Raw genomic sequence first — 19,939 nt, 5'->3', positions numbered from 1 at the left:
TGAGGAGTGAGGGTGAGGCTCGGTGAGGAGGGGTCTGGTGAGGAGGGGTGAGGAGTGAGGGTGAGGCTCGGTGAGGAGGGGTCTGATGAGGAGGGGTGAGGAGTGAGGGTGAGGCTCGGTGAGGAGGGGTCTGGTGAGGAGGGGTGAGGAGTGAGGGTGAGGCTCGGTGAGGAGGGGTCTGATGAGGAGGGGTGAGGAGTGAGGGTGAGGCTCGGTGAGGAGGGGTCTGGTGAGGAGGGGTGAGGAGTGAGGGTGAGGCTCGGTGAGGAGGGGTCTGATGAGGAGGGGTGAGGAGTGAGGGTGAGGCTCGGTGAGGAGGGGTCTGGTGAGGAGGGGTGAGGAGTGAGGGTGAGGCTCGGTGAGGAGGGGTCTGATGAGGAGGGGTGAGGAGTGAGGGTGAGGCTCGGTGAGGAGGGGTCTGGTGAGGAGGGGTGAGGAGTGAGGGTGAGGCTCGGTGAGGAGGGGTCTGATGAGGAGGGGTGAGGAGTGAGGGTGAGGCTCGGTGAGGAGGGGTCTGGTGAGGAGGGGTGAGGAGTGAGGGTGAGGCTCGGTGAGGAGGGGTCTGATGAGGAGGGGTGAGGAGTGAGGGTGAGGCTCGGTGAGGAGGGGTCTGGTGAGGAGGGGTGAGGAGTGAGGGTGAGGCTCGGTGAGGAGGGGTCTGATGAGGAGGGGTGAGGAGTGAGGGTGAGGCTCGGTGAGGAGGGGTCTGGTGAGGAGGGGTGAGGAGTGAGGGTGAGGCTCGGTGAGGAGGGGTCTGATGAGGAGGGGTGAGGAGTGAGGGTGAGGCTCGGTGAGGAGGGGTCTGGTGAGGAGGGGTGAGGAGTGAGGGTGAGGCTCGGTGAGGAGGGGTCTGATGAGGAGGGGTGAGGAGTGAGGGTGAGGCTCGGTGAGGAGGGGTCTGGTGAGGAGGGGTGAGGAGTGAGGGTGAGGCTCGGTGAGGAGGGGTCTGATGAGGAGGGGTGAGGAGTGAGGGTGAGGCTCGGTGAGGAGGGGTCTGGGCAGGGATCCAGGCAACAGTGGCCCTCCTCAGGGGCTGAAGATGAGCTGGTGGCCAGACTGTGCACTCACAGCCGAGACCGCGTTCCCATTCTCCGGACAACGTAGGGAATTGGCTGGGTTGTGTCCTGACCCTCAGCAGAGGTATGACAGGGGAGCCTGCCTGTGGAAGGGGTACGGGTATCCAGTGATCCCATCAGCGTGTAGCTGTAATTTCTGTAGTGTCGGCTGTCTAGGTGGTGGGTCCTGTGTAAGAGGGCTGGTGATGCAAAACAAAGGGGACACTGTCCCTCTACCCCTAGTACAGCCTCTGCACCCTCTCCTTGCTCTTTTACTTTGAGGCCTGGAGATGGGAATACGTGATCATCTCCCAAACATCACTTCTGCTCGGTCTGACCGAGTGAAACTACCGGCTGCTCCAAGGGGGATGAGAATGCGAGTCATGGACTTGCATCCCAATGAGTTACTGAGTTTTGCTGGCGGCGATGTAGGGGCAAGGTACTCAGTCAAAGAGTCACACAGCCCTTCAGCCCAATGTGTTCATGCCCACCAGGAACGAACCCCATTTCCCTGTCCCTCCGTGCCTCTCCCATCCACGTACCTGTCCCAAATGTCCTTTAATTCAAAGTTGCTGCTCACATCCCTTTTAAGTCTTTTGCCTCTCAGCTTAAACCTGCACCTTTCTTTCCCTTATGAGCATGCTAAGTCGATGCCGGAATTTGTGGCCATACCTGTGGGCTGCCCTGACCCCAGCTTATCCCCAGACGTGTGGTTGCTAACACAAGTGACGCATTTCACTGTATGTTTTGACGCACGTGTGATCAAATGAATCTCAAACTGAACCTGCATCCCTTGTATACCCCTCTAAGGGCACCTCTCAGGCATCGTAGGAAATAAAGTCCTAGCCCACCTCACCTCTCTCTGTCCCAGGGTTACTTCCGTGACGAGCCTGCCCATTCCAGTGCAAAGAATTGGAGTACCTGTTCACTGCCCTGCTAACACAGCCTCTCCCACAGGTGGGTCCCGCATACCGTCAGCATCCCAGAGAACCAAGGGCCAGAGTTCTACGTGACCATGGTCAGTGCTGCAGGAGACGGGGTGCACTTTCACCTGGCCGCCTTCCACCCCTCCTTCCAGCTGGGTGAAGGTAAGCCTTTGGTCACTGCTCCATACAATGGGAGGGATGAGGTATGTAAGAAAGTGACTTGCCCTGTGTCCAACTTTTCCCATTGGGATGGGACATACCTGCAGTGGGAGAGTGTCTGGTAGAGGTCTACAAACCCAGCCACCCCAGAGCTGCTGGAAATACTCCTACTGTATCTACCCCCACCATCCTTTGTCCTAATGGAGTGATCTGTGAGTTTGGGTCCAGCCGCTGTGTGGTTGGAGTTGGAGAGGGTGTTTGTATGAGGTGTGGGGGTCTGGTGGGTGGCAGTAGCAGATGTATAGCTGCCTAGTAACTTTGAAGTCAGTTAGATCTCTTCCTAGCACAGGGGAACCTCATAGTTTCCCACAGTACACCACAACCACATTCTATATCTCCTTGCAGGCTTTCTGTGACCCATCACTCACCATCTGCTTCCAGCTACCTCTGCACAGTCAACAGACTTGGCCACAGAAAACTTTGTCCCCTCACTACAGAAAGTTGAGCCCCTGTGTCACCTCAGTCCTTACAGATTGTCAATCTAAAAATGACCCGATTAGCCTGCCTCCATTTATGTTACTCACTCACCCCTCCACCCATGCTAATGAATTACTCTCAGTGCCCTTAGCTCTCACTTTAAGTGGCATGGCATGCTACCAAGAAACCTATGTACATGACTTCTCTCCCTCCCCCGCCCCCTTTCAAATCTCTTACTAGCTCTTCCTTCAGTTAGTCCTGACAAAAGGACTCGGCCCGAAACGTCAACTGTACCTCTTCCTAGAGATGCTGCCTGGCCTGCTGCATTCACCAGCAACCTTGATGGGTGTTGGTTGACATCTATTGGGAGCCTTTTTCCATCCTGCTGGATATATATACAATCATCCCTAGTAAATCTGTCAATCATTATTTCTGTTTCATTAAACAACGTTACTTACTTGCTTTTCGATTTACCAAGTTACACTGCCACTACTTTCTACTGTGATTAAAAAATAACCTAGCCTCAGGAGCTGACAATTTCACCTAAGTTCTAAAATATGATGATGAAGCACTTCAGTCACATCATCCACACTGGAAAGAGGAGAACAGTATACAAGGAAACAACAGTGAAGCTGTAATCATGACTGTCTCTAAGGCCGACCGTGGTGACTCCAGATCTGTCCCTGCTGTCTGTCAACTGGAAAGTCATATCAGGGAGCACTTCAACCATCTGCTCTTGTAGCTAAAGAACTTCTCCCTGAGTCCATGGTGGATGCAATCTTCACTACAATGTAACCCTAAGACAGGTCCATCCATTATCATCATCATCAGCTTTTAACCTCATCAAAGTCTTCAATACCATCAACAAAGAAGAATTGTGAAACACCCTACTCAAATTTTCTACCTACAAACATTCTTCATTTTATACCCGTTCTTCCGTTGCATCCAAACCAGAGCTATTCTTATAAACACAAGAGATTCTGCAGATGCTGGAAATCCAGAGTAACACTCGCAAAATGCTGAAGGAACTCAGTAGATCAGGCAGCATCTATGGAGAGGAATAAATAGTTGATGTTTCGGGGCGAGACACTTCATAAAGATTCATGAAGGGTCTCAGTTCAAGAAGTTGACTGTTTATTCCTCTTCAAAGAAGCTGCCTGACCAGCTGAGAGCTATCCGCAGTAAAGACTGGTGTCAGACAAGGCTGCCTAGCTGCCCCAAAGCCTTTCTCAATCTTTCTTGCTGCATTATTGCAATTCATGTCCAACAAATTTCCCACAGAAGTGGAGATAATTTTCAGAATTAATGGGAAATTGTTCAACCTCTAGCAACTACTCTTTGGAACTAAGATTGCCTGAACTGCAGTTGTCAAGTAGCAGTACACAAAGGACGCTTGCGTTTGCTCACCCTCGAACGTTGACCTGCAGGATGTTATTAATGTTTTCGTTGAAGCATACAAGAGGACATGTGTGACTCTCAACCCTTGCAAGTCGAAGAAACTCTACTGACCTCCCTGTGCTGCTCCAGACCACCCTCCAGCAACGGTCACAGTCATACCACACAGAAACGGGCATCAACCCAGTATGTCTATACTGGTAACACACATCAAAGTTGCTGGTGAACGCAGCAGGCCAGGCAGCATCTCTAGGAAGAGGTACAGTCGATGTTTCAGGCCGAGACCCTTCGTCAGGACTAACTGAAGGAAGAGTTAGTAAGAGGTAGCTGACCGATTCCTCTTACTAACTCTTCCTTTAGTTAGTCCTGACGAAGGGTCTCGGCCTGAAACGTCGACTGTACCTCTTCCTAGAGATGCTGCCTGGCCTGCTGCGTTCACCAGCAACTTTGATGTGTGTTGCTTGAATTTCCAGCATCTGCAGAATTCCTGTTGTTTGCATGTCTATACTGGTGATTGTTCTCATTTACACTAATCCCATTTGCTCCAGTCCAGGTGGTCTCCTGTCCTGTCCTGAGCCTGGTTAGCTTCTGAGATCAGGTGAGATTGGCTGTTTTCAGGCTAGCATAGCCATATGACACAATTTTAAGGTGATCGGAAGCAAGTATGCAGGGAGGGATGTTAGAGGTAAGTATCTACACAAAGAGTGTTGAGCGAATGGAACATCGTGCCAGTAGTGGTGGTAAAGCAGATATATTAGGGACATTTAAAAGGTACTTAGATAGACACATGGTTGATATAAAAATGAAGGGCTCTGTAGGAGGTAAGGCTTAGATTTACTTTAGAGCAGGTTAAAGGGTTGGCACAACATAGTGAGCTGAGTAGCCTGTACTATGCTGAAGAGTTCTCTGTTCTATATTTCTATGTACCTTATTGTATCAAGCGAAAGACAGGGTGGTAAAGAAGCCTTTTGGCACACTGGCTTCGTCACTCAGAGAATGGAGTATAGAAGATGGGATGTCATGTTGCAGTTGTACAAGATGTTGCTGAGGCCAATCTGGAAAATTGCATTCAGTTTTGGTCACCCTGCAATAAGAAAGATGTCATTAAGCTGGAAAGAGTGCAGAGGATATTTACAAGGATGATTCCAAGTCTTGTTATGGAGAGAGATTCAACTGGGTCTTTGCTCACCTGACCAAAAGATTATGAAGGATTATCTTATGGAGAGGTACAATATTATCAGAGGCTCAGACAGGGTGAATATGCACAGTACTTTTCCCAGGTTTGGGGGAATCATGATCTAGAAGGCATAAGTTTAAGCTGAGAGGGGATAAATTTAACAGGAACCTGAGGAGCAAAATATGCACCCAGAGAATGGACAGTATATGGAATGAGCTGCCAAAAAAGTGGCTGAGTCAGGTATTTTAAAATATTTTAAAGCTACTTGGACAGGTATGTGGATAGGAAAGATTTAGAATATCTGGGTCAAACATGGGCAATTGGGAAGAGCTTAGACAGGAATTTTACTTGACCTGGACCAGTTGGGTCTAAGGGCATCTTTCCAAGCTGTAAGACTCTATGACTATAAGTCTCTTTTCTCTCACCTTAAATCCATGTCCTGTTGTGTTTGATACTCATACAAGGGGAAAGAGAATTTGACTACGCCCCCTATCTATGGCATTCATAATCTTATATACCCTCTGTTGGGTTGCCCTCAGTTTCCTTCTCTCCAGGGAAAGCAGAATCAGTTTTTTCAACTCTCCCACCCCCACCCCTCAAGCTAACTTACTGTTGAAGACAGTAAATGTAGAAGGTGTCACAGTCTGTGATTTGTCTAAAAATTTGCTCCTTTAAATCCTTCAGACTGTTGGTCATATAATAACATTAATATAGTTTGAGCTTTCTTATTCCTCAGATCTACCCATATAACCTCACTAGCTGAGTTCTCTAGTATGTCCTGATGGAGCACTGCTTGTGACGTTTTCCCTGACTAGTAATGCCACCCCTCCCCCTTTAATTGCTCCTTCTTGGTTGTGTCTAAACCCTGCCCCTCCTCACTAATTGCAACATGTGTCCTGCATTTTGGGTGTAACTACTTCCCTGTACACCCTGTCTATCAACCTCTCAGCCTCCCGTATGATCCGGAGATCATCTAGCTCCAGCTCCAACTCCGTAACACGGTCTGTTAGAAGCTGCAGTTGGACGCACTTCTTGCAGGCGTAGCCGTCAGGGACACTGGAGTTCTCCCTGCCTTCCCATATCACACAATATGTATAGTTTTTCATTGATTCTGTTGTATTTCATTGTTTTACTGTGAATGACTGCAAGAAAATGTATCTCAGAATAGGATATGGTGTCAGATGTACTTTGATAATAAATTTACTTTGAAATTTGAACTTTTCCTTGCTATTCCTGAGCTGTTTTCTGGCAAAGGTGGACTTGGTAAGTGGGAGACCTTCAAAAGTGAAATGTTGAGAGAACAGTACAGAGTTTGTATGTTCCTGTCAGAATAAAAGGCCAGGATAAGGAACTTGGTTGTCGAGAGATACTGAGGCTCTGGTTAAGAAAAAAGGAGGTGCATTTCAGGGATAGGTAGGCAAGAGCAAATGAGGTTCTTGATGAGTATGAAAAATGCAAAAGAACTCTTAAGAAGGAGATCAGGAGGGTTGAAAGAAGACATGAAGTTTGCTCTAGCAGACAAGGTGAAGGAGAATCCTAAGGGTTGCTACGGATATATTGAGAGCAAAAGGACAAAACTGGTCAGAAGGGTCATCCATGTGTGGGCCCAAAAGAGATGGGGGAGATCTTAAATAGATTTTTTACATCTGTATTTACTCGGGAGATGGACACAGAGTCTATAGATGTGAGGCAATGTAGCAATGTAGATTACAGAGGAGGAAGTGTTTGCTGTCTTGAGGCAAATTAGGGTGGATAAATCCCCAGAGCCTGACAAGGTTTTCTCTCGGACCTTGTGGGAGGCTAGTGCAGAAATTGCTGGAGCCCTAGCAAAGATATTTAAAACATCCTTAGGCACGAGTGAGGTGCCAGAGGATTAAAGGACAGTTAATGCTGTTCTATTGTTTAAGAACAGGCTCTAAGAATAAGCCAGGAAGCTATAGGCCAGTGAGCCTGACGTCTGGCTCTGTCAAATTACCTTCTTGATTTCATTTCCATATAATTCATATCTAACTCGACAGCATGTAACTAAAATCTTTAACAAACTTCAGTAGATGCACAGTGGAGAGTATCCTGACTGACTGCATCACAGCCTGGTATTGAAACACTAATGCCTAAGAAGAGAGGGGAGGGAACTTTGAGAGGCCTGCGTCGGGCATTTTCATGCTTTACAAGGCGCAGGTTGGAAGTCTGTGTGGGGCGTCACTCCTCACACAGACAAGAGAAAAGTCTGCAAAAAGTGGTGAGCGCAGCCCAGTCCATCAGCAACAAAGCCCTCCCCACCATTAAGCACACCTACAAGAAGTGCTGTGGTAGAAAAGCAACATCCATCATCAAGGACCTGCACCAATGGTGGGGAGGACTTTGTCTGTAGTGCGAAAGTTATTGGAAGGTATTCTGTGGGACCAGGTATATAAGTATTCGGATAGACATGGACTGATTAGGGATAATCAACATGGCTTTGTGCATAGTAAGTCTTATAGAGTTTTTTGAGGAAATTACCAGGAAAGTTGATGAAGGCCAAGGTAGTGAATGCTGTCTACATGGACTTTAGCAAGACCTTCAACAAGGTCACACATGGGAGGTTGGTCAAGAAGGTTTAGTTGCTTAGTATTCAGGATGAGGGAGTAAATTGGATTAAACACTGGCATCATAGTAGAAGCCAGAGAATAGTTGTAGATGGTTGCCTCTATGACTGGAGGCCTGTGACTCGTGGTTTGCTGCAAGGAGTGGTGGTGGGTCCATTGTTGTTTGTCATTTATATCAATGATCTAGTTGATAACGTGGTAAACTGGATCAGCAAATTCACAGATGACACCAAGATTGGGGGTGAACAATAAGGAAGACTATCAAGTCTTGCAACAGGATCTGGACCAGATGGAAAAATGGGTTGAAAATGGTAGATGGAATTTAATGCAGATAAGTGTGAGTGTTACACTTTGGAGGACTAATCAGTGAAGAACATACACAATGAGTGGTAGGGCACTGAGGAGTGTGGTAGAACAGAGGGATTTGGGAAAGCAAATCCATAATTCCTTGGAAATCCTGTTTCAGTGGAGGGCTATGGTCCAGGTGCAGGTCAATGGGACTAGGCAGATTAATGGCTTGGCATAGACTAGATGGGCTGAAGGGCCTGATTCTGTGCTGTAGTGTTCTATGACTCTAATCTATGACATAAAAAGACTGACAAATGTGAAAAAGAAGAAAAACTGTGCAAATACCGAAAAAATTATAATAAATAAATAATACTGAGAATGTGAGTTGCAGAGTTCTTAAAAGTGAACCCAGGTTGTGCAGTCAGTTCAGTGTTGAGGTGACTGAAGTTATCCATACCAGTTCAGGAGCCTGATGGTTAAAGGGTAAGATCTGTTCCTGAATCTGTTTTTTAGATTATGAAGACACCCAGTCCTCTTTTATTCATTTAGTAATGCATGCATTAAGAAATGATACAATATTTCCTCCGGTATGATATCACAAAACACAGGACAAACCAAGACTGAAAAAACTAACAAAACCACATAATTATAACATATAGTTACAACAGGGCAACAACACCATAACTTGATGAAGAAGTCCATGAGCACAGTAAAAAGTTCAAAGTCTCTCAAATGTCCCACATCTCATGCAGACGGGAGAAGGAAGAAAAACTCTCCCTGCCATGCCCGACCACAGTCCGACTCTAAGCCATCCGAAAATTTCGAGCCTCCGATCAGCTCTCCGATACCGAGTACTGAGCGCCATCTCTGTCCGAACGATTCAACCTCAATCTCGGTCACCAACAGTAGGCAAAGCTGGGGATTTTGAGGCCTTCTCTCTGAAAGATTCCCGATCGCGCAGTAACAACAGGAGTGAACTGGCATTTCAGAAATTTCTCAAGATGTTCCTCTGTGCTTTCACGTCTGTCTCCATCAAATCAGAATTGTCCACGGCCCCTATTTAACGGATACGATATCATTTTTCACCGGAGGGCTGCGCACGCGCGGCGCGCTGCTCTCTCTCCTCCCGCCATTAAGACTGGCGGTGTGGGACCTAAGGCTCCTGTACCTCCTTCCTGATGGCAGCAGCAAGAAGAGAAGGTCCTTGATGATGGGTGCTGTTCTCCTGCCACAGCACTTCTTGTAGATGTGCTCAATGGTGGGGAGGGCTGTTCCTGTGATGGACTGGGCCGTGTTCACCACTTTTAGCAGACTTTTCTCTTCTTAGGCTGATTCCACACCAGGCTCTGATTCAGTCAGTCAGGACACTCTCCACTGTGCATCTACTGAAGTACATTAAAAGTTTTAGTCACATGCTGAAGAGTCAGATATGAGTTATATGGAAGTGAAATCAAGAAGGCAATTTGGCAGAGGATGATTAGAACCACAAATGCTATGCGGTAAATAAAATAAGAGAGCTTTCTTCTCCACAAGGATCAGTAACCAATTAAGGTAACAGGCTCAGGAGCCTGAGATGCAGCAGGAGGAAATTCTTCATTCAGTGAGCCACAGAGATCTATCGAAGTCAAAATAAATTCCTTATCAAAGTACGTATATATTACCATACACTACTTTGAGATTCATTTGCCTGCAGGCATTTACAAGAAAGTGAGGAAATACAATAGAATTTTTGAAAAGCTATACATAAACATTGACTGACAACCAATGTGCAAAAGAAGACAAATTGTGCAAATAAAATAACACTGAGAACATGAGTTGTGGAGTCTTTGAAGGTGAGTCTGTGGGTTGACGAATCATGTCTGTGCTGAGGTGAGAAGTTCAGGAGCCTGATAGTTTTAGGGTAATAACTGTTCCTGAATTTTTGTGTTGTGGGTCCTGAGGCGCTAGGACACACTGCCTTAAAGAGTGGTGGAAGAGGACTTTCAGAGGGATGGATCTTTACAAGGGTACATACAAGGCAGGGTGTGGCACTGGTTGGGTTGTTGCAGTTCGGAATCAGCTCAGGTGACCCTTCACTGTCACAGTGTTACAGTCACTCAGTGCAGCTCATGTGAGTGTGATGTGTGTTAGCACACTGGCTGTTGTGGCTGCAGCAACAGGTTCTGGGTGCTCATTAATGGCAGAAATACAAAAAGAATCATTCTCACACAATGACGGTAAACCGAGAATGTTGATGCGAGATTTTCCCTTCCAGAAGGTGTCACTAAATTATTCAGATGGTGGAGCAGCTCCTCCTAGAGGCGAGAGGGGGAACTACAGCCACTCGCACACTGAAAAGAGCAAAGGCTGACAGAGGGTAGAATCAGAAGCAGGTTGATTATCACTAACAAATGTCATGATTTTTTTTTTGTTTTGTGGCCTCAATACATTGCAAGACATTAGAAAATTATGATATTACAATAAGGAGCAAAAAGATGTGCACAAATGTAATAATGAGGTAGTGTTCATGGATTCATGGACCATTCAGAATCTGATGGAGGAGGTGAGGAAGGGAAGAAACTGCCCCTAAAATGTTAAATGTGCATCTTCAGGCTCCGGTACTTCTTTCTGATGGTAGTAATGAGAAGAAGGCACGTCCTGAATGGTGAGAATCCTTAATATGGATGCCGGCTTCTTGAGGTCTCAATGGTGGGGAGGAGGAGGTTTATGTTCATGCTGGAACTGGCTGAGTCTACAGCCTTCGGTAGCCTCTTTCGACCCTGTACATCGGCACCTCCATACCTGACGATGATGCTACCAGTCCAAGTTCTCTCCACAATACACCTGCAGAAATTTGCTAGATGTCTTTGGTGACATACCCAATCTCTTCAAACTCCCAATGCTTGTCTGTTAAAATTTCTCATGTTTGACGCTTTTTTGTTTCTGAGTTTACTCATGCTGTTAGAAAGGTAAAGCTTCCCCAGGCCTCCACATGACTCATCACTCTTATCCCTGCCTCCTCCTAAGTGACATTGCTCTCGCCATCCCAAGGGTTATGTTTCTGAAAGAATATGAAGTTTTATGGATGGAAAAAGCTGATGCATTATGGAGGTGTAATGTGGTGGGTCAAGATGCTTGAGATTGACTTAGGTAAAGATGAGCTTTATTTGTCACATGTACATCGAAAGATCCAGTGAAAATGCATCGCTGGCATCAAATCCAATCAGCGAGGATTGTGCTGGGCAGTCTGCAAATGTTACCATGCTTCCAGTGCCAACATAGCACGTCCACAACTCACTAACCCTAACCGTACATCATTAAAATGTGGGAGGAAATGGGAGCACCTGAAGGAACCCCACACGGTCATGGGGAGAATGTACAAACTCCTTACAGGCAGTGGTGAGAATCGAACCCTGGTCTTACAGCTGGAACTGAAATACATTTCCACTAATCACTACATAACCGTGCCACCCCTATGGCCCCATTCCTGGGCCAGTGTATCTACTTATTTGGCTGTTGTTCAATAGACTAAAATAGCTTTGTAAATGTCAATGACGTTCCAGTGTAATATCATAAATCAAGAAGTATCCTGCTGTAACAGGAAAGACACTGGCATGGATAGCAGAATGGCTGGCAGGCGGGAGGCAATGGGTGGGAATAAAGGGGCCTTTTCTGGTTGGCTGCCAGTGACTAGTGATGTTCCACAGGGGTCAGGATTGGGACTGCTGCTTTTCACATTGTTTGTCAATAATTTGGATAATGGAATTGTTGGCTTTGTGGCAAAGTTTGCGGATGATACGAAGGTAGGTGGAGCAGTAGATTGTGCTGCGGAAGCAATGCGATTGCAGCAGGACTTAGACAAATTGGAAGAATGAGCAAAAAAATGGCGGATGGAATGCAGTGTTGGGAAATATATGATAATGCATTTTGGTAAAAGGAACAATAGTGCAGACTATTATCTAAACGGGGAGAAGGTTCAAACATTAGAGGTGCAGAGGGATTTAGGTGTCCTCATGCAAACTCCCAGAAGGTTAATTTACAGGTTGAGTCTGTGGTAAAGAGGGCAAATGCAATGTTGGCATTTATGTCAAGGGGAATAGAATATAAAAGCAAGGAGCTAATGTTGAGGCTTTATAAGACACTAGTCAGGCCGCACTTGGAGTATTGTCAACAGTTTTGGGCCCCATATCTCAGAAAGGATGTGTTGTCATTGGAGAGAGTCCAGAGGAGGTTCATGAGGATGAATCTAGGAATGAAGGGGTTAACATATGAGCAGCATTTGGCAACTTTGGGACTGTATTCACTGGAATTTAGAACAATGCGTGGGGATCTCATTGAAACCTACCGAACATTGAAAGGACTGGACAGGGTGGATGTGGAGAGGATGTTTCCTGTGCTGGGGATATCCAGAACTGGAGGGCACAGTCTTAAAACTGAAGGTTGACCATTTAGGACAGAGGTAAGGAGAAAGTTTTTTAGCCAGAGAGTAGTGAATCTGTGGAGTGCTCTGCCACAGACTGTGGTGCAGGCCGAGTTCGTGCGTATATTTAAGGCGGAAGGTTGATTGTTTCCTGATTGGTCAGGGCATCAACAGATATGGCAAAAGGCAGGTGTGATGGAATGGTGAAGCAGACTTGATGGGCTGAATGGCCTAATTCTGCTCCTACGTCTTATGGTCTTATGGTCTAAGTACCTGAAATGGCTTAAAGTAAGTTCCCTTAATTAGTGACATAACCTGCCATGGTAGGGCATCCAGCTACAACTGCTATCAGCTGGATTGGCCCGTGCCCAATTAGTGTTTTATAGTTTGTTTGCCAAATTACAGAAAGCGCAAGCTGTCATGGCCACACAGGGTAATGTAGCACCTTGGCAGGAGTGAACTAGGAAACCTATCCTGTCTTTCTCAACCAATCAGACTGAAGGATTGTTATATTAGTATTGGGACTGAGAAGAGCAACACCTCACATTCTGGCTGGGTAGCCTCCAATCTGAGAGCAGGGACATTGATTTTTCTAGCTTCCAATAATTCCTCCTCCCTTCTCCTTCTCTCTTTTTCCATTCCCCGTTCTGGTTCCCCTCTTACCCCTTTTCTTCTCCTCTCCTGTCTATCGCCTCCCTTTGTTGCCCTTTGTCCTTCCCTTTCTGCCGTGGTCCGCTCTCCTCTCCTATCAGATACCTTCCTCAGCCTGGTGCCTTTTCCACCCATCACCTCCCGGATTCTCACTTCACTCCATCTCCCCCACCCATCCACCTTCCCCCCACCCGATTGTACCTATCGGCTGCCAGTTTGTACACCTTCCACAACCCCCACCTTGTTCTGGCTTCTGCCTCCTTCCTTTCCAGTCCTGATAAAGTGTCTCAGTCTGAAATATTGACTGCTTATTTCCCTCCACAGATGCTGCCTGACCTGCTGAGTTCCTCCAGCATTTTGTGTCTTGCTGTGAACTCTTTTCACATCATGTACATAATCCTAAAGGGAAGATAAAGAGAATAATAAAAATAAATAAATAAGGAGTCTGAGAGTCTGAGTGGGAGTGCCGAGAAAGAGATTTTTGAAATTTTCATTATTCTTTTCTCCAACGGCTTTCTGAGAGGCGGGACTGCGCAGGCGTGTGACGTCGGGCAGTGCAGCGCGGCAGATTTAAAAGGGCAGACATCCTGCTTCGGGTTTGATTCGAAGAAGGAGTCTGAGAGTCTGAGTGGGAGTGCCGAGAAAGAGATTTTTGAAATTTTCATTATTTTTTTTCTCCAACGGCTTTCTGAGAGGCGGGACTGCGCAGGCGTGTGACGTCGGGCAGTGCAGTGCGGCAGATTTAAAAGGAACAAAGCCTCATAGAGCGGGCAGCGTAGTTTGCAGGCGGCGGAGTGAGCCGGGAGCAGAGTGAAGACTTAAGGGCTTCGGCTCACCGGGCTTAGGCGGAAGCGGGCGAGGCGAGGAAGGTTTGACATTCATTTTCTGTTGCTATTTGAGGAGAGGGGCATTATGACTGTGAGGGCAGTTTGCTGTTCTCGGTGTCGGATGTGGGAGGCCCTGGAGTCTCCAAGCCTCCCGGACGTCTACATCTGCGCCAAGTGCATCGAGATGCAGCTCCTAAGGGACCGTGTTACGGAACTGGAGCTGCAGCTCGATGACCTTCGTCTGGTCAGGGAGAGTGAGGAGGTGATAGAGAGGAGTGGAAGGCAGGTGGTCACGCCGGGGCCACGGGAGGCAGACAAGTGGGTCACGGTTAGGAGGGGGAAGGGGAAAAGTCAGGTGATGGGGAGTACCCCGGTGGCTGTGCCCCTTAACAACAGGTACTCCTGTTTGAGTACTGTTGGGGGGGACAGCTTACCCGGGGGAAGCGACAGTGGCCGTGCCTCCGGCACAGAGTCTGGCCCTGTAGCTCAGAAGGGTAGGGCAAGGAAGAGGAGGGCAGTTGTGATAGGGGACTCGATAGTAAGGGGGTCAGATAGGCGATTCTGTGGACGCAGTCCAGAGACCCGGATGGTAGTTTGCCTCCCTGGTGCCAGAATCCGGGATATTTCTGATCGTGTCCAAGATATCCTGAAGTGGGAGGGTGAGGAGCCAGAGGTCGTGGTACATACAGGCACCAATGACATAGGTAGGAAAAGGGATGAGGTCCTGAAAGGAGAATATAGGGAGCTAAGAAGGGAGTTGAGAAAAAGGACCGCAAAGGTAGTAATCTCGGGATTACCGCCTATGCCACGCGACAGTGAGAGTAGGAATGCGATGAGGTGGAGGATAAATGCGTGGCTGAGGGATTGGAGCAGGGGGCAGGGATTCAAGTTTTTGGATCATTGGGACCTCTTTTGGCGCAGGCGTGACCTGTACAAAAAGGACGGGTTACACTTGAATCCTAGGGGGACCAATATCCTGGCAGGGAGATTAGCGGGGGCTACTGAGGTGACTTTAAACCAGAATGGTTGGGGGGTGGGAATCAAATTAAAGAGGCTAGCCGTGAGGAGGTTAGTTCACAACAGAGGGATGGGAACCAGTGCAGAGAGACAGAGGGGTGGAAAGTGAGGGTAGAAGCAAAAAGTACAAAGGGGAAAAGTGAAAGTGGCAGGCCGACAAATCCAGGGCAAGCATTAAAAAGGGCCACTTTTCAACATAATTGTACAAGGGCTAAGAGAGTTGTAAAAGAGCGCCTGAAGGCTTTATGTGTCAATGCAAGGAGCATTCGTAATAAGGCGGATGAATTGTAAGTGCAGATTGTTATTAATGATTATGATATAGTTGGGATCACAGAGACATGGCTCCAGGGTGACCAGGGATGGGAGCTCAACGTTCAGGGATATTCAATATTCAGGAGGGATAGACATGAAGGAAGGGGAGGTGGGGTGGCGTTGCTGGTTAAAGAAGAGATTAACGCAATAGAAAGGAAGGACATAAGCCGGGAAGATGTGGAATCGATATGGGTAGAGCTGCGTAACACTAAGGGGCAGAAGACGCTGGTGGGAGTTGTGTACAGGCCACCTAACAGTAGTAGTGAGGTCGGAGATGGTATTAAACAGGAAATTAGAAATGTGTGCAATAAAGGAACAGCAGTTATAATGGGTGACTTCAATCTACATGTAGACTGGGTGAACCAAATTGGTAAAGGTGCTGAGGAAGAGGATTTCTTGGAATGTATGCGGGATGGTTTTTTGAACCAACATGTCGAGGAACCAACTAGAGAGCAGGCTATTCTGGACTGGGTTTTGCGCAATGAGGAAGGGTTCATTAGCGATCTTGTCGTGAGAGGCCCCTTGGGTAAGAGTGACCATAATATGGTGGAATTCTTCATTAATATGGAGAGTGACATAGTTAATTCAGAAACAAAGGTTCTGAACTTAAAGAAGGGGAACTTTGAAGGTATGAGACGTGAATTAGCTAAGGTAGACTGGCAAATGACACTTAAAGGATTGACGGTGGATATGCAATGGCAAGCATTTATAGGTTGCATGGATGAACTACAACAATTGTTCATCCCAGTTTGGCAAAAGAATAAATCAAGGAAGGTAGTGCACCCGTGGCTGACAAGAGAAATTAGGGATAGTATCAATTCCAAAGAAGTAGCATACAAATTAGCCAGAGAAAGTGGCTCACCTGAGGACTGGGAGGAACTCAGAGTTCAGCAGAGGAGGACAAAGGGCTTAATTAGGAAGGGGAAAAAAGATTATGAGAGAAAACTGGCAGAGAACATAAAAACAGACTGTAAAAGCTTTTATAGATATGTAAAAAGGAAAAGACTGGTAAAGACAAATGTAGGTCCCCTGCAGACAGAAACAGGTGAATTGATTATGGGGAGCAAGGACATGGCAGACCAATTGAATAATTACTTTGGTTCTGTCTTCACTAAGGAGGACATAAATAATCTTCCAGAAATAGTAAGGGACAGAGGGTCCAGTGAGACGGAGGAACTGAGTGAAATACATGTTAGTAGGGAAGTGGTGTTAGGTAAATTGAAGGGATTGAAGGCAGATAAATCCCCAGGGCCAGATGGTCTGCATCCTAGAGTGCTTAAGGAAGTAGCCCAAGAAATAATGGATGCATTAGTGATAATTTTTCAAAACTCGTTAGATTCTGGACTAGTTCCTGAGGATTGGAGGGTGGCTAATGTAACCCCAACTTTTAAAAAAGGAGGGAGAGAGAAACCGGGGAATTATAGACCGGTTAGCCTAACGTCGGTGGTGGGGAAACTGCTGGAGTCAGTTATCAAGGATGTGATAACAGCACATTTGGAAAGCGGTGAAATGATCGGACAAAGTCAGCATGGATTTGTGAAAGGAAAATCATGTCTGACGAATCTCATAGAATTTTTTGAGGATGTAACTAGTAGAGTGGATAGGGGAGAACCAGTGGATGTGGTATATTTGGATTCTCAAAAGGCTTTTGACAAGGTCCCACACAGGAGATTAGTGTGCAAACTTAAAGCACACGGTATTGGGGGTAAGGTATTGGTGTGGGTGGAGAATTGGTTAGCAGACAGGAAGCAAAGAGTGGGAATAAACAGGACCTTTTCAGAATGGCAGGCGGTGACTAGTGGGGTACCGCAAGGCTCAGTGCTGGGACCCCAGTTGTTTACAATATATATTAATGACTTGGATGAGGGAATTAAATGCAGCATCTCCAAGTTTGCGGATGACACGAAGCTTGGCGGCAGTGTTAGCAGTGAGGAGGATGCTAAGAGGATGCAGGGTGACTTGGATAAGTTGGGTGAGTGGGCAAACTCATGGCAGATGCAATTTAATGTGGATAAATGTGAAGTTATCCACTTTGGTGGCAAAAATAGGTAAACAGATTATTATCTGAATGGTGGCCGATTAGGAAAAGGGGAGGTACAACGAGACCTGGGTGTCATTATACACCAGTCATTGAAAGTGGGCATGCAGGTACAGCAGGCGGTGAAAAAGGCGAATGGTATGCTGGCATTTATAGCGAGAGGATTCGAGTACAGGAGCAGGGAGGTACTACTGCAGTTGTACAAGGCCTTGGTGAGACCACACCTGGAGTATTGTGTGCAGTTTTGGTCCCCTAATCTGAGGAAAGACATCTTTGCCATAGAGGGAGTACAAAGAAGGTTCACTAGATTGATTCCTGGGATGGCAGGACTTTCATATGAAGAAAGACTGGATGAACTGGGCTTGTACTCGTTGGAATTTAGAAGATTGAGGGGGGATCTGATTGAAACGTATAAGATCCTAAAGGGATTGGACAGGCTAGATGCAGGAAGATTGTTCCCGATGTTGGGGAAGTCCAGAACGAGGGGTCACAGTTTGAGGATAGAGGGGAAGCCTTTTAGGACCGAGATTAGGAAAAACTTCTTCACACAGAGAGTGGTGAATCTGTGGAATTCTCTGCCACAGCAAACTGTTGAGGCCAGTTCATTGGCTATGTTTAAGAGGGAGTTAGATATGGCCCTTGTGGCTACAGGGGTCAGGGGGTATGGAGGGAAGGCTGGGGCAGGGTTCTGAGTTGGATGATCAGCCATGATCATAATAAACGGCGGTGCAGGCTCGAAGGGCCGAATGGCCTACCCCTGCACCTATTTTCTATGTTTCTATGTTTCTATAACAGAATAAAATATTTAATTTAATTATTTCTTAAACCTCTGGCAATTAATTCCTAATTAGCATACAAGCAAAGATGATGAGCACAAACAAGAGAAAATCTGCAGATGCTGGAAATCCGAGCAACACACACAATGCTGGAGGAACTCAACAGGCTAGACAGCATCTACGGAAAAGAGTACTGTCGATGTTTTGGGCCAAAACCCTTCGGCAGGACTGGAGAAAGAAAGCTGAGGTGGAGGGAGGGGAGAGAGAACCACCATGTGATAGGTGAAACCTGGAGGGGGAGGGATGAAGTAAAGAGCTGGGAAGTTGATTGGTGAGATGAGGTGAGAGAGGGAAAAGGGTATGGGAAATGGAGATGGGAGGGGGGGAGGGGGGGCATTACCGGAATTTTTAAAAATCGATGTTCATGCCATCAGGTTGGAGCCTACCCAAATGGAATATAAAGTGTTGTTACTCCAACCTAAGTGTGGCCTCATCACGACAGTGGAGGAAGCCATGGATGGACATATCAGAATGGGAATGGGAAGTGGAATTAAAATGGGTGGCCATTGGGAGATCCCACTTGTTCTGACAGATAGATGCACAGCAAAACGATCTCTCAATCTATATTGGCTCTCACCGATGTACAGGAGGCCACACCGAGAGCACCAAATACAGTAAATGACCACAATAGACTCACAGGTGAAGTGTCGTCTCACCTGGAAGGACAGTTTAGGGCCCTGGATGATAGTGAGGGAGGAGGTGTAGGGGCAGGTGTAACACTTGTTCTGCTTGCAAGGGTAAATGCCAAAAGGGAGATCAGTGGGAAGGACGAATGGACAAGGGAGTCACGTAGGGGGTGATCCCTGTTGAAAGCAGAAAGTGGGGGGGGGAGGGAAAGATGTGCTTGGTGGTGGGATCATATTGAAGGTGGTGGAAGCTTTGGAGAATTACGTGCTGGACACAGAAGCTGGTAGGGTGGTAGATGAGGACAAGAGGAACCCTATCCCTGGTAGGGTGGCAGGAGGATAGGGTAAGAGCAGACGTGCGTGAAATGGAAAAGATGTGGTTGGGGGCAGTGTTGATGGTGGAGGAAGGGAAGCCCCTTTCTTTGAAAAAGGAGGACATCAGAATGAAAAGCCTCATCCTGAGAGCAGATGTGGTGGAGACAGAGGAATTGAGAAAAGGGGATGGTGTTTTTACACTTAGTAGGGTGGCACCAAGTGTAGTCTAGGTAGCTGTGAGATGATGAACAGGCAGGTTTGGAGTACTTCTGTATCAGCACAGGTTAATCGCTCATGTTAATCTCCTTGTCCATTCTCGAGCTCTGATAGTCTTAATCCCAATTTAATGAAGTATAATATATTATATAATAAAAGGAATTTTAGACACAGGGTGTTTTCCAGTTCCCCTACTGATTGGCTCTAGGTTATTGCTGTGTGGATTTGTGGTGCATTGTGTTTTCTCTTTCAGTTCCTGTTGACCTTCCCTCACAAGTTGATAGGGTTGTTAAGAAGATGTATGGTGTGTTTGCCTTCATTAGTTTTGGATTCAGTTGAAGAGCTGTGTGGCACTGTTTCAGCTCTATAAAATCCCAGTTAGATCACACTGGGAGTATTGTGTTCAGTTTTGGTTGCCTCCTTACAGGAAAAATGTGGAAATAATAGAGAGTGTATGAAGTGTATTGGACCAATTGCAAGAATGTGGCAAGTACACATGTGGCTTATTGATTGTCGATGAATCGATTGGGCCTCCTATGTGCGGGAGGCTCTCTTTCCGCATGGGCTTATGAGTGCATGTTTTCATTTCGGTGGGTCCAGTTCGTCAATCCAACACTAAGTTATCCATCATGCACCATGG

The 19,939-nt window shown here is 46.8% G+C and overlaps 1 protein-coding gene across 2 annotated transcripts in view; it reads left to right on the top strand.

The window, feature by feature from the left end:
* The window catches only part of LOC134356720 (cadherin-related family member 4-like), an 83,047-nt gene that overhangs the window by 16,354 nt on the left and 46,754 nt on the right, over positions 1–19,939 (top strand). For both annotated transcript variants that reach the window (XM_063067778.1, XM_063067779.1), the window contains one exon: positions 2,013–2,143. In XM_063067778.1, the coding sequence (XP_062923848.1) occupies positions 2,013–2,143 (131 nt within the window). The remainder of the gene's footprint in view (positions 1–2,012; positions 2,144–19,939) is intronic.

Source organism: Mobula hypostoma, chromosome 15 (genome assembly GCF_963921235.1).
Source record: "Mobula hypostoma chromosome 15, sMobHyp1.1, whole genome shotgun sequence".
NCBI lineage: Eukaryota > Metazoa > Chordata > Chondrichthyes > Myliobatiformes > Myliobatidae > Mobula > Mobula hypostoma.
Note: the sequence above shows the minus strand (reverse complement) of the source record. Positions and strands in the feature narration are given on the sequence as shown.